Genomic DNA, 13,155 nt, shown 5'->3' on the forward strand with positions numbered 1-13,155 from the left:
ACGCGGGAAGCGAACGCAGCTCGTACATATTTGGGTTTTGGACGTATAGCTGCTTTGGGGACTCCTTATATGGTTATGGCTGAGTCATGGTGACACAAATCACTCAGCTCCATATATGGGCACAAAAGCGGGACAGACATACACACACACACAGACAGACAGAGACTAGGTCTCATAGTAAGTGCTCACTGCGTTCGCAATTAAAGCACCTGCTGTGATATTGTTCTGTCTCCCCATTCCTCAGGGCAGCCACACCAGAGCAACTTTGGTTTCCGTTACATTTTGTTAGTTGGGCAGTGTTCCCTGCCAGTTTCTTTTGGAACGTTACAATGACTTGTTTGATTACATTTATTAATTAATTATTGAAATAAACACATTTTTCTGCTTAAAACTCTGTCTCGTCTCCCCTCTTTGTTAAGGCCCAAGAGCCAGCCTTAACAACAATCTCACAACCTGTTGTAAATAACTGATTTACAATCTCACAACCTGCTGTAAATAACTGATTTACAATCTCACAACCTGTTGTAAATAACTGATTTACAATCTCACAACCTGCTGTAAATAACTGATTTACAATCTCACAACCTGTTGTAAATAACTGATTTACAATCTCACAACCTGTTGTAAATAACTGATTTACAATCTCACAACCTGTTGTAAATAACTGATTTACAATCTCACAACCTGCTGTAAATAACTGATTTACAATCTCACAACCTGTTGCACGTTGTGGAAATCCACAATCCGTTGAGGGAAAATAATTATTAACACATTTCTCTCCTTGACATGGTTTTGTTTAATAGCTCTTAAACTCAGGATGTGACATGTCTTTACTAAATCATATTTATTTGACTATAAGAAAACATCATAATGTTAATAATATTCTGCCTCTCAAAAGTCCCTGCTTTAATAACGGCCACTCATTATTACACACTATATGCAAATTAAACATGATTATAATGAAATGTGTTTCCACTTTCATGTCTGTTTCTGTCTCTGATGGATTCAGTTGGACTCCTGGAGGTCACTGTAGTCTGTAGGGATAGTGTCTGTGAGAGAGAGAGAGAGAGAGAGAGAGAGAGAGGGGAGAGAGAGAGAGAGAGAGAGAGGGGGGGGGAGAGAGAGAGAGAGAGAGGGGGGGGAGAGAGAGAGGGGGGGGGAGAAGATGAATCAAGTAGTCACTTTTTTCGAAGATGTTGAAGGCTGTGGTTAAGATTAAAATATTGGAGGCTGTGGTTAAGATTTAAATATTGAAGGCTGTGGTGATGTAATGAAAACGTTGTCCAGGAGGGGGCGGCGTGGTTCTACCAGGCTAGTGGTATTAAGACGAGCGCTTCTGTATCTTTGGAATATTGAACCAGATCTGTGTTGAATTTGTGCCAAAATGTATTGCCTGGTTATGATTATTTTCTCCATTGATTCATCTAACCGTTAGAAATGTTAATTTTCACACATTTTGAAATAGGTGTTTATCATTCATTCATGAAGTACTTTTTCCCTTCCTAGGAATGTAGTGAAGTCAAAAGTACAATTAAAAAGGCTATTTGGACTTTGAACTGTAGTGGAGTCATAACAATATGTCCACTCCAGTGAAGTACAGATAATTACAATGTACTTTCCCAGGAGGACTCGAGGATAGGAATGGAGCGCCATAACAGATACCCGGAAAAACCCCATACAGTAACAAGCTTATCCAGTACCCGGTATCGATAAGCTTTGGGCTTATGGAGTACCCGGTATCGATAAGCTTTGGGCTTATGGAGTACCCGGTATCGATAAGCTTTGGGCTTATCCAGTACCCGGTATCGATAAGCTTTGGGCTTATGGAGTACCCGGTATCGATAAGCTTTGGGCTTATAGAGTACCCGGTATCGATACGCTTTGGGCTTATCCAGTACCCGGTATCGATACGCTTTGGGCTTATCCAGTACCCGGTATCGATAAGCTTTGGGCTTATCGAGTACCCGGTATCGATAAGCTTTGGGCTTATGGAGTACCCGGTATCGATAAGCTTTGGGCTTATCCAGTACCCGGTATCGATAAGCTTTGGGCTTATGGAGTACCCGGTATCGATAAGCTTTGGGCTTATCCAGTACCCGGTATCGATAAGCTTTGGGCTTATCCAGTACCCGGTATCGATAAGCTTTGGGCTTATGGAGTACCCGGTATCGATAAGCTTTGGGCTTATGGAGTACCCGGTATCGATAAGCTTTGGGCTTATGGAGTACCCGGTATCGATAAGCTTTGGGCTTATGGAGTACCCGGTATCGATAAGCTTTGGGCTTATGGAGTACCCGGTATCGATAAGCTTTGGGCTTATGGAGTACCGGTATCGATAAGCTTTGGGCTTATGGAGTACCCGGTATCGATAAGCTTTGGGCTTATCCAGTACCCGGTATCGATAAGCTTTGGGCTTATGGAGTACCCGGTATCGATAAGCTTTGGGCTTATGGAGTACCCGGTATCGATAAGCTTTGGGCTTATCCAGTACCCGGTATCGATAAGCTTTGGGCTTATGGAGTACCCGGTATCGATAAGCTTTGGGCTTATAGAGTACCCGGTATCGATACGCTTTGGGCTTATCCAGTACCCGGTATCGATACGCTTTGGGCTTATCCAGTACCCGGTATCGATAAGCTTTGGGCTTATCGAGTACCCGGTATCGATAAGCTTTGGGCTTATGGAGTACCCGGTATCGATAAGCTTTGGGCTTATCCAGTACCCGGTATCGATAAGCTTTGGGCTTATGGAGTACCCGGTATCGATAAGCTTTGGGCTTATCCAGTACCCGGTATCGATAAGCTTTGGGCTTATCCAGTACCCGGTATCGATAAGCTTTGGGCTTATGGAGTACCCGGTATCGATAAGCTTTGGGCTTATGGAGTACCCGGTATCGATAAGCTTTGGGCTTATGGAGTACCCGGTATCGATAAGCTTTGGGCTTATGGAGTACCCGGTATCGATAAGCTTTGGGCTTATGGAGTACCGGTATCGATAAGCTTTGGGCTTATGGAGTACCCGGTATCGATAAGCTTTGGGCTTATCCAGTACCCGGTATCGATAAGCTTTGGGCTTATGGAGTACCCGGTATCGATAAGCTTTGGGCTTATGGAGTACCCGGTATCGATAAGCTTTGGGCTTATGGAGTACCCGGTATCGATAAGCTTTGGGCTTATCCAGTACCCGGTATCGATAAGCTTTGGGCTTATGGAGTACCCGGTATCGATAAGCTTTGGGCTTATGGAGTACCGGTATCGATAAGCTTTGGGCTTATGGAGTACCCGGTATCGATAAGCTTTGGGCTTATCGAGTACCCGGTATCGATAAGCTTTGGGCTTATGGAGTACCCGGTATCGATAAGCTTTGGGCTTATGGAGTACCCGGTATCGATAAGCTTTGGGCTTATAGAGTACCCGGTATCGATAAGCTTTGGGCTTATGGAGTACCCGGTATCGATAAGCTTTGGGCTTATGGAGTACCCGGTATCGATAAGCTTTGGGCTTATCCAGTACCCGGTATCGATAAGCTTTGGGCTTATGGAGTACCCGGTATCGATAAGCTTTGGGCTTATGGAGTACCGGTATCGATAAGCTTTGGGCTTATCCAGTACCCGGTATCGATAAGCTTTGGGCTTATGGAGTACCCGGTATCGATAAGCTTTGGGCTTATCCAGTACCCGGTATCGATAAGCTTTGGGCTTATGGAGTACCCGGTATCGATAAGCTTTGGGCTTATGGAGTACCCGGTATCAATAAGCTTTGGGCTTATGGAGTACCCGGTATCGATAAGCTTTGGGCTTATGGAGTACCCGGTATCAATAAGCTTTGGGCTTATAGAGTACCCGGTATCGATAAGCTTTGGGCTTATAGAGTACCCGGTATCGATAAGCTTTGGGCTTATGGAGTACCCGGTATCGATAAGCTTTGGGCTTATGGAGTACCCGGTATCGATAAGCTTTGGGCTTATGGAGTACCCGGTATCGATAAGCTTTGGGCTTATGGAGTACCCGGTATCGATAAGCTTTGGGCTTATGGAGTACCCGGTATCGATAAGCTTTGGGCTTATGGAGTACCCGGTATCAATAAGCTTTGGTCTTATAGAGTACCCGGTATCGATAAGCTTTGGGCTTATGGAGTACCCGGTATCGATAAGCTTTGGGCTTATCCAGTACCCGGTATCGATAAGCTTTGGGCTTATCCAGTACCCGGTATCGATAAGCTTTGGGCTTATAGAGTACCCGGTATCGATAAGCTTTGGGCTTATGGAGTACCCGGTATCGATAAGCTTTGGGCTTATGGAGTACCCGGTATCGATAAGCTTTGGGCTTATCCAGTACCCGGTATCAATAAGCCTGACCAAGCCTGTTATCAAGCATAGGGTTGGCCCCAGGCCATGACATCATGTTTAAACGGGACAAAATGAATTGAGACCTAGTTGTAAGATAATTGCTTCTGGAAATTAAAAACACATCGTCTGCTGTGTTGCTTTTCGATGTGTGTCAATTTATAGAGGAATCTAAAGAGCACAAAGTAAAGGCCTACGTTTCTGAACGTACCACAATTAAGCCTCCATAAAATTATATACTCTGTGCACGTCGAAACGCAAGTGATTAGAAAACTATCTGTGATTATGTATTCATCTATATTCCTGAACTGACTAAATGACAAAGGTCATAAAATGGTTCATAAGTGTGTGTGTGTGTGGTGTGTGTGTGTGTGTGTGTGTGTACCGTTGCAGCGGTACTTCAGGTTGGACCAGATGATGTTCTCCTGGGAGAAACAGAACACGCCCAGCCGTCCTCCTCTCATGCTGACGTCGATCAGCGGTCCAGAGTCTGCAACCAGAGTGGGACCCTCGTAGAACCGAGCCCTGCCACGCACACACACACACACACACACACACAGGTACACACACACACACACACGCACACGCACGCGCGCGCGCGCGCACACACACACACACACACACACACACACACAGGTACACACACACAGGTATACACACACACACACACACACACACAGGTACGCACACAAACGCGAGCACACACAGGTACGCACACACAGGTACGCACACACACATGCACGCGAGCGCACACACACACACACACATACACACACACACACACACACACACACACACAGAGAGAGAGACACTCAGTTAGTTCAACAGGAACCAACGCCATAGGTATGTCTCAGTGTTAATCTTTATAACCGTGGCGACCTACCTTTTTTCAATGACAATGAAAACTAAGCCATGACGACTAAATTGATGACTAAATATAAATACTAGACTAAACAGGCGAGACTAAGTCAGGCATACGAGGTATATACAAGGTATATACTGCCAAAATACAATACATTTAGTCGACTAAATAAACTGTAGATTTAGTCGACTAAAAGGCAAATGATATTCAGTTGACTGAAACTAGACCAAAAGTAATGACTGAAACAGAAGTGTGTGTGTGTGTGTGTGTGTGTGTGTGTGTGTGCGCGCGCGCGCGCGCGCCCCGTCTATGCTTGTGCGTGCGTGCATTCGGGGCAGCGGTGGCCGAACGGTTTGCGGATCGGTCTTGATATCGGAAGGTCGCTATAGTTCGTATCCCCGGACCGGCACGTTAAAATTACCACCGCTGAAGTGCCCTTTGAGCAAGGCATTTAACCCCTACCATGAAATGTTCTATGAGCAGAGCCTGGCATGTAAACAAGTTCTTGAGCTTAGTCCAGTTACCCTGGGTAAACATAGTACCTTTCCTTTCCTTAGTCCAGTTACCCTGGGTAAACATGGTACCTTTCCTTTCCTTAGTCCAGTTACGCTGGGTAAACATAGTACCTTTCCTTTCCTTAGTCCAGTAACCCTGGGTAAACATAGTACCTTTCCTTTCCTTTAGTCCAGTTACCCTGGGTAAACATAGTACCTTTCCTTTCCTTAGTCCAGTTACCCTGGGTAAACATGGTACCTTTCCTTTCCTTAGTCCAGTTACCCTGGGTAAACATGGTACCTTTCCTTTCCTTAGTCCAGTTACCCTGGGTAAACATAGTACCTTTCCTTTCCTTAGTCCAGTTACCCTGGGTAAACATGGTAACTTTGCTTTGCTTTGCGTGCGTGCGTGCGTGCGTGCGTGCTCGTACCTGATGTAGCCGACCTGCGGCCGGTGTTGTAGGAACCATCGGTAGGACACTTTGTCCTTCCAGCCAGAGTTTCTGGGGTCCTTCCACAGGAGACGCACCTGGTGGTCCGTGTGGCCCGTGTGCCACAGAGAGTTCCTCAGGTACTCCCCCGGACCCGTCCTACTCTTCACCGCCTGAAGGGGGAGCCAGAGCACCAGTGTTGACTTGGGCAGCACATTTTGATTTTAGTTTGGTCACATGTCTTCTAAATCTAGTCAGTAGGCTATATGCACACATGCGCGCACGTGCACGCGCACGTGCATGTGCACACACGCACCTTGAGCTGTATGCCGGGCTCCGCCACGGCCCTGAAGGGCACGGCCTGCCAGTAGGTCTGTTCGGTCTGTTTCCACATCACCACGTAGAAGGAGGAGGAGTCCTGGTAGCCGAAGATGAACCCGGCGTAGTCGTCGTCGATCTGCGTGTTCACGTGGAACGTCCCCTCGAAGTCCACGCCGCTGAACGCCGTGTAGCCTTAACACGCACACGCACGCACACAGATCAGCTCATTAAGTGTTTAACGTACGTTTTGTAATTATAATCTAAATCTGCAAAAATAGCTAACTAGACCGATTCTCCGCATTCCGTGATTTTCTTTCTTTTTGAGTGGTGCAACCACCTCCTATAGACAGCTATGTGTGTCCCTGGGGCTGTCCCTGTGTGTGTCCCTGATGTGTCCGAGCACGAAAATGGCCTGTTTCACCTGACGCATACTATGTAATCATTCCTTGTTTTCAATCCAATCAGATTCATTTCTTACCTATAGGCTACGGCCAATCGGATTCATGGCCAATCAGGTTAATTTCTTACCTACAGCCAATCAGGTTCATGTCTTACCTACAGCCAATCAGGTTCATGTCTTACCTACGGCCAGCCCGGGGTCAGAGTTCATGGTCTGAACGATCTCCATGCCCTGTGGAGAGAGAAGTAGCCAATCAGAGAGAGACAGCTAGAGATCAGCCAATCAGAGAGTCAACTAGGGATGAGTAGCCAATCATTGTGTTTCCCAAACAGTGGCTCGGGACCATTTGTGGGTCGCAGACACATTTTCATGGGTCCATTTTTATTTTTACTTTCGACCCTCCCCTAGCCCCTCCCCCTAGCCCCTCCGGTATACAGGTTTAATGTCTGTTTGTTTTGTAAACGCCATTGACAACGAATGGAAATTCGTCATAATGTCCCTCATTACGTCATATTGTCTCTTTATTGTTAATAATGGCGTTTAATGTTTCTGTTGGCACCGTTTGTTTTACATCACCTAATCAACATGAGTCAGACTTTAATGTATTAGCGCCCCTCACTGGGGTTTATGCTAGCGGTAGAGATAACGTTAAGCAACTTGACTGTGATTGGCTGACCTGGTTGAGGACCACCCAGTTGGGGTCGATCTGGGCGTCGCCCTCGGGGTCCAGCACCACCGTCTGATAGGCTCGGAAGTCGGTCAGCGTGACCTCGGCGTTCTCGGGACACACGTCGATCCTGTCGATCACTTTGTCCGCGTCGAAGTCGCCCTCGCAGGTGTCGCCAACGCCATCGCCTGAAACACACACGCGCGTACACGCACGCACACGTACGTACAAGCACGCACATACACACATATACACACACACACACACACACACACACACACACACACACCCCTTGACATTAACGAGCACTAGCTGGTCACACACCTGCCCTCTGCAATGCTCTAGTTTAACCCATTCTGACCTGAGATCAGATTCTAAAAATGTCTTAAATCAGTTTAAAGAAATAGCAGACCTACAAGCTCGTAGCGCGCCACTCGGTGGAACTATAGTGGCCCTCTGGAGTGAGTGTGGAACTATAGTGGCCCTCTGGAGTGAGTGTGGAAATATATAGTGGCCCTCTGGTGTGAATGTGGAAATATAGTGGCCCTCTGGAGTGAGTGTGGAACTATAGTGGCCCTCTGGAGTGAGTCTGGAACTATAGTGGCCCTCTGGAGTGAGTGTGGAAATATAGTGGCCCTCTGGAGTGAATGTGGAAATATATAGTGATCCTCTGGAGTGAGTGTGGAACTATAGTGGCCCTCTGGAGTGAGTGTGGAAATATATAGTGGCCCTCTGGTGTGAATGTGGAAATATAGTGGCCCTCTGGAGTGAGTGTGGAAATATATAGTGGCCCTCTGGTGTGAATGTGGAAATATAGTGGCCCTCTGGAGTGAGTGTGGAACTATAGTGGCCCTCTGGAGTGAGTGTGGAACTATAGTGGCCCTCTGGTGTGAATGTGGAAATATAGTGGCCCTCTGGAGTGAGTGTGGAAATATATAGTGGACCTCTGGTGTGAATGTGGAAATATAGTGGCCCTCTGGAGTGAGTGTGGAACTATAGTGGCCCTCTGGAGTGAGTGTGGAACTATAGTGGCCCTCTGGAGTGAGTGTGGAAATATATAGTGGCCCTCTGGTGTGAATGTGGAAATATAGTGGCCCTCTGGAGTGAGTGTGGAACTATAGTGGCCCTCTGGAGTGAGTGTGGAACTATAGTGGCCCTCTGGTGTGAATGTGGAAATATAGTGGCCCTCTGGAGTGAGTGTGGAAATATATAGTGGCCCTCTGGTGTGAATGTGGAAATATAGTGGCCCTCTGGAGTGAGTGTGGAACTATAGTGGCCCTCTGGAGTGAGTGTGGAAATATAGTGTCCATCTGGAGTGAGTGTGGAAATATATAGTGGCCCTCTGGAGTGAGTGTGGAAATATATAGTGGCCCTCTGGTGTGAATGTGGAAATATAGTGGCCCTCTGGAGTGAGTGTGGAACTATAGTGGCCCTCTGGAGTGAGTGTGGAACTATAGTGGCCCTCTGGAGTGAGTGTGGAAATATATAGTGGCCCTCTGGTGTGAATGTGGAAATATAGTGGCCCTCTGGAGTGAGTGTGGAACTATAGTGGCCCTCTGGAGTGAGTGTGGAACTATAGTGGCCCTCTGGTGTGAATGTGGAAATATAGTGGCCCTCTGGAGTGAGTGTGGAACTATAGTGGCCCTCTGGAGTGAGTGTGGAAATATAGTGTCCCTCTGGAGTGAGTGTGGAACTATAGTGGCCCTCTGGAGTGAGTGTGGAAATATAGTGTCCATCTGGAGTGAGTGTGGAAATATAGTGGCCCTCTGGAGTGAGTGTGGAAATATATAGTGGCCCTCGCCATCGTCAAAGTTGCCCACCTCTGAGCTATAAGCTCTATATTTGTTGTTGGAGGATATAGTCATGTTTTTAGAATCTATTAGCAACGGCTAAAGGATATAAAAAGTATATTTTCATCAACGGCTAAAGGATATATTAAGTATATTTTGTATCAATGGTTGAAGGATACATAATAAGTATATTTTTGATCAACAGCTAGGTATATTTGGTGGTGTTGGAGGATCTACTCACGGTTGGCGTCTGTCTGATCGGGGTTGACCACCAGCCTACAGTTGTCTTCATCGTCTAGTATGCCGTCGTTATCGTCGTCATCGTCACATTCATCTCCCTGCAGATGACAGGTCATTATTATCGTCATCATCATCTTCATCAGGGCAGCGGCGGTGGCTCAGCGGTAGAGTGGCCACTAGGGGGCGACGGTGGCCAGATGGTAACCCCCCCCCCCCGAACCTCAAATGACGTCACATTGTAGGCTCAACAGAGCCGAACCGACTTTTATTCGGCTCTAAAATAGGAGTATGAATCGCGCCTAAGTGTCCTTGAGCAAGACTCTGAACCCCTAATTGCTCCTGATGCTGTGCTGGTTGGTGCCTTGCATGGTTTCCTCCGCCATCGGTGTGTGAATGTGTGAATGTAATGTAATGCACAATCTATGTAAAGGTGTGTGAATGGGTGAATGTAATGCACAATCTATGTAAAGGTGTGTGAATGGGTGAATGTAATGCACAATCTATGTAAAGGTGTGTGAATGTGTGAATGTAATGCACCATCTATGTAAAGGTGTGTGAATGTGTGTGTGAATGTGTGAATGTAATGCACCATCTATGTAAAGGTGTGTGAATGTGTGTGTGAATGTGTGAATGTAATGCACAATCTATGTAAAGCGCCTTGGATAAAGGCGGCGCTATATATAAATGCACCATTTACCATTTCCATCGTTACTATCGGAGAGAGAGAGACACAGAGGATGATTACCTTTCCATCCTTGTCTGTGTCCTGCTGGCTGGAGTTGATGACCATGGGACAGTTGTCCTTTGTGTTCTGATGGCCATCTCCATCGCTGACCACACCGCAGAAATGTACAAATATTATACATTAGAAAACACACACCGCAGAAATGACACGTTGTACAAATACTAGTGAAAATAGTCGATCTGCAAACTCACTTTTTTTTTGTTGTTGCCGACAACGCACACATTAAATACATGAAAGAACACAACAAACACATCAAAGAACACACAAAACCAAAACCACACATAGGAGGAAATTAGGCCTATACATCAACACAATCCATGCCAGTACACCACAATAGAAACACAGACCAGTGGCCAGCGTTTCTATTGTGAAAATCACACCTGTGTGAACCGAGTGGTGCAACTCCCCTCTCCCCCACCCCCCCCTCCTCTCTCTCTCTCTCTCTCTCTCTCTCTCATTAGCAGGCAACAGTGCAGCACTACAGCGCCCCTACTGGTACATATACTGGTGCTCATTAACATCACATAGGTGAACTACACATAGGTGAACGTGGACACGGACATTGCTGTTCCTTGGAGTGGTTGCACCACTCAAAAAAACAAATCACACTAGTCTGAAGCGAGTGGTGCAACAGCACCCCCTTTTGGTACTTTAAAAATAGTAGCCTAACATAGTTACATAGTCACATAGTCCCATAGTGACAAAGCTGTTCCTTGGAGTGGTTGCACCACTAAAAAAAAAAACGTTATAATATATATATATTTATAATTTTTCTTTTAAGACAAAATTACGTCCTGGCACAGCGGGTTATAATGCTTAAAACGTAACCCGTCGTTCCTTGGCTCGGAATGGGTTTTAAATACATGAAAAGACAATTAAGAGAGGTTATCGATGAGGGGAAAAGGCCAGTCCGTAAACAATGATAATCAACAAACAATATGAATTATTGTCAATAGTTCCGTACCGTACGGTATGTACAGTATGCAGGCTATATGGTTACCTGTCAATGTTGTCATCACAGGTGTCTCCGATGAGGTCGTCATCCGAGTCTGACTGCAGGTGCAAAAACACACGTTTAGGAAGAATTGACGCATGTCTGTATGCACCTGTCACAAGGTACCTTTACATGTCTGTATGCACCCGTCACAAGGTACCTTTTACCTCATGTCTGTATGCACCCGTCACAAGGTATACCTTTTCTCCAGTATCGGTCATTTATTGAACTATTTGTTATGCACCCATGGGTTCACCATGTCAGGGCAGCATTGCATCATGGGTAGTGTAGTGTACCTTGTTGGGGTTCACCATGTCGGGGCAGCATTGCATCATGGGTAGTGTAGTTTATACCTGGTTAGGGTTCACCCAATCTGAGAATCCCATCGTCAAATATTCGGGAAAACAGCGCCTCCGCTGTTGTTCCTCGAAATTAGACTCTGGGGGCAACGTCTGTTTAGAATTTCGATCAACCGGAAAAGGCCCTTGCTTTTCCGCCGAGTTCCACTACTACCGCTGTGTCGCACAGTTTTCATTCCTACTTTCAACCATTCCTTTGCGGAACAAAACATGGATGTAACGGAGGAGGAAAATTTTGCTAGTGTGCTAAGGAGAGTTGCTGTTCTACACAATGTTGAACATATCAAACCGCTTCAGCACATTTGTTTGAAATATTTAATCGATCGACGAGATGTTTTATTATGTTTACCTACTGGTTTTGGAAAAAGCCTCGTATATCAAGCTTGGCCAACGGTGTGTTCCCTACTTTCCGAAGCCTTTCCAGAGAGATGGCTAAAGGACGCTATCCTTTTAGTTATATGCCCACTCATTTCTATAATGGAAGAGCAAGTGAAAATGTTGACGGAGCGAGGCATTTCTGCAGCATATGCTGGGCAGAATGCATCTACAGACTCTGAAAACATGCCGTTTATTAACATTTAATCATAATAATGCTAGAAAATAAAATTTAACCATGTGTACTACTACTTATGCATGTTGCATCATGGCATGCAGAAAAACAGCCAGCTTTAAACTCACGAGTCACAATGCATCTCAGTGCTATAGTATTGTGACCTTATAGATCACCCATTTTGATCAAGTGCTGAGTATTTAAGGGATTAGTGTCTAAAATAAAATACACTGAATGTACTTTTAGTACTGTCAAACGATCATATGGACCCAACCATCCATTAAATCAAGTTTATTATAAATATGCAACACAATTTGAAATTTAGACAATAAATGTAGCTAATGTAAGAGGATTTATATTCATTGATTACACTAGATAATGGGTCCTTGTTGACCTGTAAAACGTAATGGACCCCTTCTCAAAGTTTAAAGCAAAAATATAGATAATACCACGTCTGAAAGGCTTTGTATCCTAATGTGATTTGTGAAACAGTGTGAAAAGGAGCCCCCGCGGTTTCCAAATCAATTCACTTTCAGATTGAACACTAAACCAAAGCTTTTATAACTTTAATTTGTACTGCAAAATACATTTGTTTTACGTCCGTTATATTTGTACGTTCACGGACTGTTCTGAAGTTGCTTAAATAAAGGGGTCATTTGTTGGGAAACGTAAATATTAGCACACAACACAATTAACGCATTTGATTGAAGTTACACTTAATCATAACCAACGCTTTTATTCATACTTTGTACTGTACACAGTTTACATTACATTTAGTTTGACGGAGTTTACACTTATTTGTTCAACAGTGGATCGTCTGCAACAACAGGTTCTTCGGTTATAGCTTCCAAACTAGTCTCCAATCCCTGATTTGTGAATAAATTAAATACTTGTCCTTTTACTCCATACTTTAAATAATCTCCACAAACTCTACATACATTCGTAATAGGTTTCTTAA

General features: G+C 45.2%; 1 protein-coding gene across 1 annotated transcript in view; it reads right to left on the minus strand.

Annotated features, from left to right (window-relative positions):
* Positions 1–772: 772 nt before the first annotated feature.
* thbs4a (thrombospondin 4a) overlaps positions 773–13,155 on the minus strand; it is a 24,643-nt gene continuing 12,260 nt past the window's right edge. Inside the window, exons 9-17 of the mRNA XM_080755695.1 lie at positions 11,295–11,347; positions 10,295–10,379; positions 9,551–9,647; positions 7,529–7,707; positions 7,035–7,083; positions 6,448–6,644; positions 6,132–6,304; positions 4,730–4,869; positions 773–1,049 (exon numbers count right to left, since the gene is read on the minus strand). Coding sequence (XP_080611821.1) covers positions 1,006–1,049; positions 4,730–4,869; positions 6,132–6,304; positions 6,448–6,644; positions 7,035–7,083; positions 7,529–7,707; positions 9,551–9,647; positions 10,295–10,379; positions 11,295–11,347 — 1,017 coding nt within the window. The 3' untranslated portion in view covers positions 773–1,005. The remainder of the gene's footprint in view (positions 1,050–4,729; positions 4,870–6,131; positions 6,305–6,447; positions 6,645–7,034; positions 7,084–7,528; positions 7,708–9,550; positions 9,648–10,294; positions 10,380–11,294; positions 11,348–13,155) is intronic.

This window comes from Protomyctophum bolini (assembly GCF_963924005.1).
Source record: "Protomyctophum bolini genome assembly, chromosome: 22".
In the NCBI taxonomy this organism is placed as follows: domain Eukaryota; kingdom Metazoa; phylum Chordata; class Actinopteri; order Myctophiformes; family Myctophidae; genus Protomyctophum; species Protomyctophum bolini.